The sequence below is a fragment of the Musca domestica genome, unplaced genomic scaffold (assembly GCF_030504385.1).
Source record: "Musca domestica strain aabys unplaced genomic scaffold, Musca_domestica.polishedcontigs.V.1.1 33, whole genome shotgun sequence".
Lineage (NCBI taxonomy): Eukaryota > Metazoa > Arthropoda > Insecta > Diptera > Muscidae > Musca > Musca domestica.
In genome coordinates this window covers 335,281-349,051 of record NW_026712312.1, presented here as the reverse complement: position 1 = coordinate 349,051, position 13,771 = coordinate 335,281, and the positions used below count along the sequence as shown (strand labels likewise).

Sequence of the window (13,771 nt, the reverse complement as noted above, 5' to 3'; positions counted from 1 at the left end):
ATTTGGTTGTATGTGCAAAATTTCATACTATTCGGGCTGATATAGACACGTTTGGTGTACAATAAAAGGCAAATCGGACGAAGATATATATGGGAGCTATATCTAAATGTTTACCGATTATCTCCAATTTCAATAGGGTTCGTCCTTGGGCCAAACAAATGATTTGTGCAAAATTTCATCTGGATCGGGTAATAAATGCGAACTGTATTTTGTTCACAAAAATACATGGACAGACGGACGGACTAACGGACATTCATAAATCGACTCAGAATGTGATTCTATGCAGATCATCAAAAGGAACTATGGGTCTATCTCGTTTCCTTTTGCCTGTTACAAACAAATGCACAAAGACATAATACCCTGACCCCCTTTGGTGTAGGGTATAAAAATGCATAAAACTCTTTGAAAGAAAATAATGGTTTATTTATGGGATTTAACAACTGGCTGGCTCTTGGTCGTTTGGAGATTTACAACAAAACGCTGTCAATGTTTGTTTTTTCCTACTTCAAGTGCAGCATCTTGGGCCACAACATCATTTTGGGTGCTGCCAACAAGCATTGAGATACGCAAGTCAACCACCATCACTCACACACACACACACACACTGACGATGATGTCCGTGATGACGACGACGACTTGAGTGATGTTTTCAAAACGACTGGAGACACTTTTATCAATTTCATTGAAATCTCTGTGTTTACCAACCATCCAGCCGATCAACCGGTGTCCGGATTCTCTCACAGTCATTGAAAATCGTTTCCATTTGTATCTGTTGCGTGATCAAAAAGCAAACACAATTAGCTAAGTAAAGTGCACACACACACAGAGCAACAAAAGGAGGATATGCCTGAGGTGGCCAGATGAAGAGCCATCGAGCTAGAGTGTGTTTGTGTGCGGGGCAGCCAAGGCATTTGTTGCTGTTGCGTCTGGCATTAGACTATTGATTTTGATTTGTTTGTTTAATTCTTGAAATGCATTTATTTCCATCGTTATGCAGATAAAGAAGACATTGTCGTTTGTGAAATGTAGTAGTTGGTCGGCGAATGGGGCTTTTTTTACGAAACGAAAGACTTAAGACACAAACGTGATAATGAAAATTGTAATGCATTTTTTATCTGTCGGGCTTTTAAGGAACTATTTTCCTAAGAAGTTTTCCTATTATAAAGACGCTTATAAAAATAACGGAATATTTAAAATACCTAATGTTATGGATTGGATGTTTACATTTAAAGGGTTCTCAAAGCACCAACGTATATTCATAATTAAGGGTAGAAAAACGTATACAGATCATATATATTTTGTGGGATCGAAAGTGTATATTAACGGAATAAAAACATTCATATACCCTCCATGCTATGGTGGTGGACACCGATGTACCCAGGGTATAAAAAGTAAAATGTTGAACGAACATTTAAAAGATTTTTATACCCTCAGCCATATGGCTTGCCGTTTGGACCAAAGCCGTTTCAGGACATTTGGAGTCGATCTAGCGATATCCGTCCGTCTGTCTGGCTGGCTGACTGGTGCGCACGATAACTCTCGAAGTGAGTATACAAAATTAACATCTGATTCCATTCTGACTTGGTACATCTCAATATTTCCATCAACACAATATCTGTTATAAAGATGGTAGATATCGGACCATTTCTTCTGGTACCTCCTCCACAAAGGGTTCAAGATTTTTGAAAAAAAAAAAAACAAACGCTCAAAGAAAGCGAAATAAACATTCAATTCTCTTCAAATTTCACACACACACAAACGTTTTGGCTAATACAAGATCTGTTCTGAAAATTATATATATCTGCGAACCCCTTCCGTTAACTCACCCACAAAGGGTCACAATTTTGTATTCTTTATCTGTCATAACTTGCGAAACAAGTCAGGGATTCTTTACATTCTTTGCTTTGTCTAAATATTTCTCTCATAACATTTGAATTCACATAAAATTGGATATAAAAATTCGAATTTCTTGTAATTGTACCCATACCAATACTTTATCTGTATTAGATGAAGCACGAAAATTGAATACTTCGGCCGACTATATCTGATACCTCAGGCACATTTTAACATTTTCCAAAAATGATCATTACATATCTCATATAAATTGAAGGAAGTCCAAACCTGACACGTTGCAATATTTATATCGCATTTATTTAGGTCCGATACGAAATGGACAATTTAGATCCATTCCTTCGAAATCTACGCCATAGAGGGTAAATAATTTTTGGCGTAGTGCGGGGAGGATCATCCGAAGGAATAGACATTTTGTAATGCATGAAATTATTACGCTGATTTATATCCAAAAATCTCTTTACCTCGGATGAACTTTTTAAGATATCTGTCCTGACTTTTCAAATCCTTTTGAAACGCCTACGAGTGAAGTACTATATATCCACCGCAATTCCAAAAAATCAATGCTCTACAGAAAAAATGTACTCATTATCTACACATAATTACAAAGCCATGATCTCAAAACGCCACAATTTATGGACAAACCATAACTCTTTTTTCTTTAAATAAACTCTTACATGAAAATGTTCCGATCATAAATAAAATTTAATGTGCAAAAAATGTTCGGGGCAAAATGCTTTAATTTCAAATTAAACAAGTTTTAATGGAGATTTAAAGCTGTTATGGTTATAAAAATAACATTTCTATTTTGTAATGGAATTATGAATACAATTTTTTGATTTTTCAAAACAGCATTTATTTGAAAGTTTAATTTTTTGTTTTGTTTTGCTGCTATTAACAAATTCATATGTAATGCTTTTGTTTTAGTTTGTTTTCTTATGTTCAGTTCATTTCATTGGCGAGTTATTTTTGTGGATTTTTTTGTGGCAGGAGATGTGTTTACAATTAAGTTTAATAGGGTGGAGTGAAAATAGTGTGAAGAAAACGACCAATAATCTAAAGGGAAATTTTAATATGATTTTATTTATGGGACTTGGGTCCTGGTGAATAAGAAATCTTTGGGACCAAGTTTGGGGGGTAATACTGAATATTAGACAGCGCTTGAAATTCTCTGAAGGTGGGAAATGAAAAGGAACAGTATTCAACATATCCTTACGTCTAGGATTCCTACCTTCTAAAAGAGAATTCACAATAGATTGGAAAGGTTACTGATTTAATTTGTCGATACGGGTCCCCGTCAGGAGATTTCAAAATGTAGACAAAGTTATGAAGGCACAATATGTCTGACGGATAGGAAATATTGTCAAAATATTCCAAAAAGGTGGAAAAAATGAGGAATAAGGTAAATTTTTTCAATAGAGTTTCACGAAATTCAGGTGAAATGTGAGGAAAAATCTTCAGTATTGGACCACGTTAAATTGTAAAGATTGCGGATTAAATTGGCCAATAGGGATCCTCGGCAGGAGTTCTAGAAATGTAGACAATGTTATGGAGGAAAGCTCTCTGAAGGAAAGCAATAAAATATTGTCAGGAACCTTCTCAGAAGTAGGAACAAATATGGAAAACTGAAAATAATTCAGTATTAGTTCAGTATTTCAACGATTGAGAAGAAAACGTATGAAAAAATGCCCATATAGCACCACCTTTTGGATGTTCGGCAGGTAGGAGAAAGACTGGAGCAAATATGACCACGTTTTTGATATCCGACAGGTTGGAAAACGAATGGAGAAAAATATACGATGTAGGATCATGATTTGGATTTTTGGCGGGTGGTAGAAAGACAGGAGAAAAAGAGACGATATAGGGTCACGTTTTGGATATTCGACAGGTAAGTAAATGGAATGGAAAAAATAGACGATATAGGCCCACGATTGTTGTACTCAGAAAGTATGGGAAAGTCTGTAGAAAAATAGAAAATATAGGTCCACGACAGTGACATGTATGAGAAAGTCTGATCGAAAATAGTCAATATAGGTCCACGACTGTGATATTTATAGGAGGGTGAGAATATGTGGCGAAAAATTGTCGATAAAGGCCTTCGTTTTATATACTCAGTAGCTAGGAGAAAGTTTGGAGGAAATTGTCAATATAGGTCCATGACTGTGCCATTTAATGGGGAAGGAATATGTAAAGAAGAATTGTGAACAAAGGTCAACGTTTCGGATACTGAGATGGTAGAACAAGGTCTGGAGAAAAATAAACAATCAACAAAGCTCTTCGTTTGGATACTGAAAGTATATGGTAAGGTCTTTATTTTATATTTTATAAATTTATAAATATAGGTCCATATTTAGGACTCTCAGAATGTTTAAGTATAAAATGGACTGGACAACGAAGATTGAAGAAGTTGTGGTGAAAAATTTTCGATTTAGGTCCACATTTGGGATACTGGAAGCAAATAAGGAGAAAAATTGCAAATAACGGTCCTCGTGGAAGTAAAAAAAAAAAAATACCAATTCAGGTCTAGGTTTTGAAAACGCAGAAGATAATTGAAAGCCTGGAGAAAAATTGTGAATATGGGATTCTAAAAATTTAGATTTTTTTTGGAGAAAATGTTTCAATATAGGTCCACGTTTGAGATTCTTAAAAGGTCAGACCATTCTCTAAAGGTAAGGAAACTTAGGGAGAATAATTTTTAATATTGGTCCACATTTAATATTCTAAAAACGTAGGGAAGATTGTTAAGAAAAGTTATGACTAAAAGGCCACATTTAGATGGCCTTTAGGAACATTTGTGCAGAAAAATTCTAATTGTAGCCCCTAATTGTAGTCGAAATAGGACCACATTTTGGAAGATTGTAGAGAAAACTTGTCGAAATATGTCAATATTTGGGATTCTCAAAAGGTAAGGAAGTTTGGGGAGAAAAATTGTCCATATAATTCCACATTTGGAACTCTCAAAAAGGAGGGGTAGTTGTGAGGAAAATTTATCAATATAGGGATTTGGGATTTTCAAACAGTAGGGAAAGAGGTAGAGAAAAATTGTCAAAATAGGTCCATATTTGGGGTTCTCAAAAGTTAAGGAAGTTTGGGGAGAAAAATTGTCCATATATGTAGTTCCACATTTGGGACTCTCAAAAATAGGAGTAGTTGTGAAGAAAAGTTATCAAAATAGGTATTTCGAATTTTCAAACATTACTGAAAGATGTAGATAAAAATTCTCAATGTAGGTACATGTTGGGTTTTATAAAAAGTAGGGAGAGTTATGGAGAGCAGTAGTCAATATAGGTCCACCTTCGGGTTGCTCAGAAGATAGGAAAGGATGTGGAGAAAAAATGCCCGTATAGGTCCACATTTTGGACTCTCAAAGGTAGGGAAGGTTGTGGAGAAAAATGTCCGATTTGGTCCATATTTGGGATTCTCAAAAGGTACGGAAGCTTGGGGAGAAAATTTTTTAATATAGGTCCATATTTAGGATTCTGAAAAATTAGCGGAAGTTGTGAAGAAACATTGTCAATATAGGTTCACATTTGAGATTCTCAAACGGCAGGGAAGGTTCCAAAGAAAAATTGTCACTATCGGTCCACGTTTGGGATTCTCAAAGGGGAAGTAGAGATGCGTGTGGTCAATATGGGTTTAGGATTCTCAAAAAGTAGGGAGGATTGTGGGGAGCACGTGTCATTATAGGTACATTTATGGGGTTGGGGGATAGTAGAAAGAATATATCAAAATAGTTCTATATTTGGGATTTTCAAAAGGACGAGGATGCTATGAAGAATATTCCTCAATATGGGTCCAAATTTAGGATTCTCAAAAGATAGAGAAGTTTGTGGAGAAAAGTTGTCAATATAAGTCCAGTTTGTGGTAAAAAACTGTCAATAGGTCCACGTTTTGCTTTCTCAAAAGGTAGAGAAGGTGGTTGAGGTAAACGTTTGAGATTTTCAAAAGGTAGGGATAGTAGTGAAAAATAAAATGGTGAATATAGGTGCAGGTTTAGGTCAGGAACTCTCAAAAGTTTGGGAAGATTGTGGAGAGAGATTGTAAATATAGCTCCACTTTTGAGATTCTCTAAAGGTGTGAAAGGGTGTCTAGAAAAATTGGCAACATAGGCCCACGTTTTTGATTTTACAAAGGTGGGAGACGTTGCGGCAAAAATTTATCAACACTGATCCACATTTGGAATTTTCTGTGACTGTGTAGGGAAATTATGAATATAGGTCCACATTTTGAGCTCCGCAAAGCTATGGAAAATATATTCAATGTAAATGGGAGGAAATGTGGAAAAAATCAATAATGGTGTCTAAAGAAGTCCAGTTTTTAGATTCTTCGAAGGCAGGAACTGTTGTGCTAAAAAAATTGTCAGGTGTAGGTCGTTGGGAATTTTCAGTCGTTAAGGAGATTTGGGAGAAAATAATACGGATTCACATTGGAATTGTCTGGGAATATAGAGTGACGTTTAAGGTACTCGGAAGTACGGGAAGAGAGGCATTTTTCAATATGGGTCAGTGTTTGGAATTCTGGTAGATTAGGGAAAAATGGTCCCCTTTAGGATTCTCAGTTGGAGGGAAGGTTTGTGGAGAATAATTGTCAAAGAATGTCCGTATGAAGGAAAATTCTTACCAAAAGGTCCATTAGGACCAAATTTTGAGTTTAGAGAACCTCGTGAGATTTGTTTTGCTAAATTTGACAACTCTTTTGACCCACCCTGTATCCCTCCTAACTTCCCCAATAAATATAAATATTAACAAACAGCACTACACGCAAATGCTTTCGAAAAAAGAAAGAAAAACGTTCAAAATATGATTGCACGAACACACAGCTCTGACAAGGATGGCTGCATGGGGTGAGAGACGTGAGGGGAGACACAAAACAAATGTAAAATAATATCAAAGTAAATCAAATCCACTTACTTATTTCACATGTTGGACCAGTCCAACCGGGTACACAATCGCAAGTGAATTCCGAAACTGGTGGAATTTGATGATGGCTGTGGCTATTCGACGTAGTTGTGGCTGCATTATGATGGCTAGATTCGTTTGTTGTTGCGGCGGCCGTTGCATTGCTATGGCCATACAGCAACGCTGACAACAATGCCGCTGACGATGTCGGTGATCCTGAATTTAATCCTAGCTGCGGCAAATTGCGTCTATTAACTGGTTTCCCCATGGCCGAACTCAAGTCACGCATAACTCGATATGATGATGACGAAGATGAGGATGCTGACGAAGATGATGATGGTAATCCAGAGCCATTTCGCATTGTGCCTGATGATTCCTGTGAAAGCAAAGCAAAGAAGAAACAAATAAATTGACGAGTTCTCGTAATTGTCCCACAGAGGAAATAAAAATAAACGTTCGAATCACTAAAGCTTAACGTTTATCATACATTTACTTATTACAAATGGGGGGGTTTGTTGTTGTTGTTGTTACTATGGCGTTTGCTTAGCCTACAATTAAACGAGAGCTGGAGAGTTAAATACATACATGTTAATCTAAGCCACGGAAGACGGCATGCTTTAAAACAACTAATGGACTAATCACTATTAAGCTGGCAAAACCCATTACTTATCTTGGTTTTCGGCCGGGATGGTTTTCCTTAGTTTGGGGGATTTTGTCACGACTTCGGAAATTATTCGAAAACGTATAAAGGGGAGCAGCTTTTACACAGAAGATTAAGTTAAAGAGGCCTTCATTAGCCAGAAGACCTTTGAAAGGTCTTCTTTAGCCAGAAGATTTTTGAGAGGTCTTTTGTAGTCAGAAGACCCTTTACAATTCTTCTGTAGTTAGAAGACCCTTGACAGGTTTTTTGTAGCTAGAAGCTAGCTAGGTCTTTTGTAGGTCTTCTGTAGTCAGAAGACCATTGAGAGGTTTTCTGTAGCAAGGAAAACGGTTTTCTGTAGAGGTCTTCTGTAGTCAAAAGACCTTTGAGAGTTCTTGTGTAGCCAAAAGACCTTTGAGAGTTCTTCTGTAGCCGAAAGACCTTTGAGGAGTTTTCTGTAGTCAGAAGACTGTTGAGAGGGCTTTTATAGCCAGAAGAACTTTGGGAGGTCTCCCGTAGTCAGAAGATCATTGAGAGCTCTTCTGTAGCCTGAAGACCCTTTGAGATGTCTTCTGCAGCTAGAGGATCTTTGAGAGGCTTTCTGTTGTCAGCAGACCCTTTAGAGGTTTCTGTAGCCAGAAGACCGCTGAGAGGTCTTCTGTAGCCCAAATGTCTTTTGGCGGTCTTCTGCATTCAGAAGACTTTTGAGAGATCTATCGTGGCTAAAAGTCCATTCAGAGGTTTTCTGTAGCCAGAAAACCCTACAGAGGTCTCCTGAAGCCAGAAGATCCTAGAGAGGTAGTCCGGAGACCCTTCAAAGGTCTTCTGTATTCACTTTGCGATTTCCTCTATAGCTACAAGACGTCTTCTGTACCCGGAAGATGTTTTCTGTAGCTAGAAGACCATAGAGAGGCCCTTGTAGCCAGAAACCCGTATAAAGTTGTTCTGTATTCAGAAGACTTTTGAGAGGTCTATAGTAGCCGATGACCGCTGAGAGACGTTCTGTAGCCAGAAACCCGTTTAAAGGTCTTCTGTATTCAGACCAGGCTTTTGAGAAGTCTATGGTAGCCAAAAGACGCTTTAGAGGTATTCTGTAGCCAAAAGAAATGTAATTGAGGTATTCAGTAGCCAGAAGACCATTAAGAGGTATTCGGAAGCCAAAGACTGTTGAAAGATCTTCTGTAGTCAAAAAGACCCTTGAGAGGTCTTCCGCAGCCAGGTGACCGTAGAGAATTCAGAATACTATTGAGAGGTCTTCTGTAGCTAGAAAAACCTTTGAGGTTTCCTCTGTAGCCAGAAGAGGTCTTCTGTACCCGGAAGAGGTCTTCTGTAGCTAGAAGACCTTTTAGAGATGTTTGAAGAGGTCTTCTCGTGACAGAACACCCTTTAGAGTTATTCTCTAGAGAGACATCCGTTGAGAGATCTCTTGTAATTTAGAGGTCTTCTGAATACAGAATACTATTTATACGTCTTGTATAGAAGACCATTTACAGGTCTTCTGTGGCAAAAAACCCGTTTAGATATTTTATATAGCTAGAGGACCCTTTAGAGGTCTTCTGCATACAGAATACCATTTATACGTCTTCTATAGAAGACCATTTGCAGATCTTCTGCGGCAAAAAAAAAAAGAAAACCGTTTAGATGTTTTGTATAGCTAGAGGACCCTTTAGAGGTCTCTTGTAATCAAAAGACCGTTTCGAGGTATTCGGTAGTCATAAGACCGTTCAGATTTCTTCTGTAAGTAGAAGACCTTTGAGAGGTCTTCTGTAGTCAGAATATCTTTGAGAGGGCTTCTGTAGCCAAAAGACTGTTGAGAAATCTTCAGTAGTTAGAAGTCTCATCGGTCATCTGAAGCCCAACAAAAAAAACCGTTAAAGGTCTTCTGTAGTCAGAAGATCTTTTCGTGGTGTTCTGTGGTCAGAAGACCTTTCAGTGGTTTTCGGAAGCCGGAAGGCCCTTGGGGGATATTCTGTAGCCAGAAAAGTGCTGAGTGGTCTTCTCTAGCCAGGAGGCTGTTTAGAGGCCTTTTGTAGTTATAAGTGATTTTAGAGGCCAGATAACCTTTCTGAGGTCACCTTCGGTCAGGCGTTTTTCTATAGGTCTTCCACTGCCTGAAGATCGATTACAAGTCGACTATATCTAAAAGACCATTTAAAGTTCTTCCAAAGCCAGAAGAGTATGTCTATAGACAATAAGCTATTTAGAGGTATTTTATAGATGGAAGTCCCATCTTATATCTGGATCTTTAGGTCCAACCTATAACCATATGACCATTTTTATTAAACCTTTTTAAACCTTTTTCATGATTTCTGTAGAGGGAAGAACTTTGTTCATTAAAGACTTCAGACAGGCCATCTGCATTTAGAGGATCTTTAAAAGGACTTCTGTCTGAAGAAGGCCTCGGATAGATCTTCAGTATGTTGAAATGCCTTGAATGGTCTTTGCAGAAGAATAAATCAGAAACGTCTTCCGTAGAAGCTATCAGAAGGGTCTTCTTTCTATATAAAATAAAAAAAGCTCTGCCAAAAGAAGTCCCGAAAAATCCTCTATAGTTAAAAGACCTCGACGAAGTTTACTGTCTTTAAAAAGCTTTGAAAACATTCCTATCTAAACGCAAATTTTGGGAGTTATTCTGGCTATAGATAACCTTTGTAAATCTCTCTGAATACCAGGGACCTCTGACATTTTTTATATCCTTTGAAGACCTATAAGAAATGAGATCTTTGGCAGCCTGTGGCTGATGGAGAACTCTCTCATAGATAACTTTGCAAATCTCTAGCTATAGATAACCTTTTGTACATCTCTCTGTATATCAGGGACTTCTGACATTTTTTATATCTTGAAGACCTTTGGCAGCCTATGGCTGATGGAGAACTCTCACAGATCTTGTATATTAAAGACCTTTTAAGTGCTCTTAGCTACTAGAGCATTTTGATTGTAACATTTTCCGATACCATTCCTTCATTTCAAAATCAAAAATTAGCCTCGCTCCATACATTGTTGATGCAACAACAACGGATCAAGAAAATCAATGGAAATTGAATTAAATTCCATAGCAAATTGCCGAACAAATTATTAGCCAAAACTAAATTCAATACTGCAAAAGCGAATTACCATCCACCGGCAAATAGAGGAGAGATCCAAAGAATTTTGTTGCTATATCACGTATTTTTCATAACCTATGACATTCTAGATTCTTGCGCTTAGCCGAGATGGGAAGCAACGGAATCGATAACAAAGATATTCAAAGATGTAATCTTCAAATCTCCTTGAGATTGGGTTAATCTTGTTTTTTTCTCTAGAGAATAATGTATCACACGGCATGCTATGCCATGCCATGCCATGATATAAATAAATATTCGAAAATGTAGACACTTAAAGCCAAGGTTATTTCCAACATACACATACATGAATAGGCCCGCTTACCTTTATCGTACAGGTACCACCATTCTTGCATGGCTGCGTTGCACATGGATGCTCTATGATTTCACAACGCTCCCCAGCTAAACCCTCGGCGCATGTGCAGCGAAAGTGATCAGGTGCTGTGTTCTCACAAGTGCCGCCATGTTTGCAGGGTTCATGTGTGCCGCAGTAATTTAAATCTAGTCGGATGTAAAAAAAAGGGAAGAGATAAACGTGAATCATAAGTTTTGTAAAAAAATAATGGTAAAATATTAAACTTAAATCAGCCGAAGCTGAGAAATACAACAATGAGTTCGTTGTATGTAAATTATCGCCGAGAATTTTGATTGGCGGCTTGTATTGCATTGAGTTCATGCGGATATTAGCGTATGTGAGATGATTTGTTCAGCCATAATTAGTTGCAATTTAATGACTCACCTTGATCGCACAGAATGCCACCCCAATTTGTATCACATTTACATGTCCAGGCCTCACCGTAACAAGAGCCATGCTTACAGCCCGGATAGACGACACATTCATTGCACAACGGACCCTGCCAGCCAGGTCGACAACTGAAAACAAAAAACGGAGATAAGGAAGGGGGGAATTAAAAGAAGGTAAATTATGATGTTTGCTGTTCTAAATATGAATCTTGGTATCAATATTTCAAAAAAATGTACTTCATTGCTTTCGTGCTCATTTTTGGATATTCGTTAGGAAGTGGAGTTTGGACCTCATTGGCTTATTATATTTCAAATTATTTAGATATTTAATAAAAATGTTGATGGTTTTGATATAGACTCAATCTATTAAAACATTTTGGATATATGAAATTTAAAAAAAAAAAAATGCAAATACCCAAATTTCATAACATATACAAGGTGGCACAAAAGTAATCCACCTATCAGAAAATGCTATAAATTTTACGATAGACCCCTAATGCTTAAATTTCGGCCAAAAAAAAAACTTGTACTTGTACTTGACAGACATTCCGATTTTTTTTGTAAATTTTCATTTTATGACAGGAGAATTACTTTTGCCGCACCCTGTGTATGTTATAAAATTTGACAACTAAGTTCGTTGACGAAAGAGAGTAGACGTTTTGACTAACCTTATAAAGGTCTAGTAATATTTTTTAAAGGCTTGAGGAAAATTGTGGGCTATTTGAAATATATGTTCAGATGTTTAATGAGGCTCAAAGAGATTAGAATTTTGATTTTCTTTCTGTCAGTAAGAATGGTGAACACAAAAATTCAAAAATATTTAATCTTCAACAACAAAATGCCTAATGCCAATACACAACTGTCGGGGACATATGACCATGACGATTTCACCAATAAGAGGGTGTTTTAGTGACTTTATGTGTTTAACATTTTTGTAGTGTATGAAAATAGGTGGAACCTTGTTTCACAAGAAAAATCGAAATTCTAGAACTAAATGAGTCCCAAATTTATTTTTCTTGGGAATGAAAACTTCAAATTTTGTAGACATAACAACCGAAGTTAATGAGATAGGGAAAAAAGGTAAGAAACGTGTACTCTCTTTTTTTCTAACATGCTGCGGTGGTAGAATACAGGGTGAGATAAAAAAAACTGCAACCAACTTCAGACTGCTGTCATTTCAAGGCCACTCGCCCGACAGCTGTTAAAACTATTCCATCGAGATCTCATTATATTGTTTAGAAGCGTACAAAAGCATATTGGTGAGAATTTTCCAGGAAAAAAAGTTATACGTGATGGAATTACAGCGTGTTAGAGAGATTTCTTTATATTTGGCTGCAAAACCACAAGTAGCTATCGTTAGAGCACTCCAGCCTTTAAATGTGAATAAATCTTTTGTGTCTCGTACCATCGCCCGTTACCGTTATACTGGTAGCGTAGCACGACGTCAAGGAAGTGGACGGAAGAAAACAGCAACATTAGCAGAAATGGTTCGAAAAGTAATAAAGCGACTTGAACGAAACCCGCGTCGCAGTGGCCGAAAAATGGCCCGTGAGCTGAACATATCGCAATATTCCATTCGGGAAATATTGAAAAATGAGCTCGGGGTTGAATGGGCCGTTGAAATTCCAAAAAGGTACAAGAAGTTACACTCAAAAATATAAAATATAAAAAAATAAAATATACTCAAAAGGGCTAAAGAGTTGCTTCGTTTGGCCCCTTTCGGCCGAATTTGGTTTTCTCCGATGAAAAAACATTCGTTGTCCAGGAGTTTGTAAACAAGATAGATGATAGTGTTTACTTGCCAAGGGCACGTAAACATTTTGGCCGCAGACCTTGGACATTCCAACAGCACTCAGCACGCGCCACCCAAGAATGGTTACAAAATGAGGTCCCTTGCTTCATTTCCAGCTCACAATGGCCCCCAAAATCTCCGGATATCAATCCGTTGGGCTATTGTGTCTGGAGTATTTTGGAAAGCAAGGTTGGAACTAAAAAATACCCAAGTGTCGGTCACCTCAATCAAGCGCTTCGCCGGGAATAGGCCAAACCAACGCAGAGCAACATTCGGACAGCGTGTGACGGTCCATTGGCCGTTTGAAGGCCATAATTCGTACCAAAGGTGACCAATTCGAACAAATCTAAACTTATTCCAAAATTTGATGCTATTTCCGACATTTTTTGCTTTCATTCAATAAAAATTAAAAAAAAAAAAATGTAAAAATTTAGGTGTTTGACTTTATTGCAGATTTTTTTATCTCAAACTGTATATCTTTACCCGATTTGCCTTTTATTGTGCAGCATATAAGATGGAATTTGGCTCATATAACCAGATTGATCCTAGAAACAAGTCTATCAATTTTTGTGGAAATCGGTTTAGATATAGCTATAGCTCTCATATATATTCTTCATCCGATTTGTTAAAATTCTCCTACACAGCCGTAATATTGCCTACATAACAACGATATTTGGAGAAATTTATCAAATATAGCTCAGAAATACCTATGCCAAATTTTATCGACATCTGTTCAGATTTGGAT

General features: G+C 37.3%; 1 protein-coding gene across 1 annotated transcript in view; it reads right to left on the bottom strand.

Annotated features, from left to right (window-relative positions):
• Positions 1 to 13,771, bottom strand: part of LOC101890303 (protein serrate) — a 95,629-nt gene that overhangs the window by 51,426 nt on the left and 30,432 nt on the right. The window contains exons 6-8 of the mRNA XM_011292343.3: positions 11,230 to 11,363; positions 10,816 to 10,991; positions 6,762 to 7,125 (exon numbers count right to left, since the gene is read on the bottom strand). Of these exons, the coding sequence (XP_011290645.3) occupies positions 6,762 to 7,125; positions 10,816 to 10,991; positions 11,230 to 11,363 (674 nt within the window). The remainder of the gene's footprint in view (positions 1 to 6,761; positions 7,126 to 10,815; positions 10,992 to 11,229; positions 11,364 to 13,771) is intronic.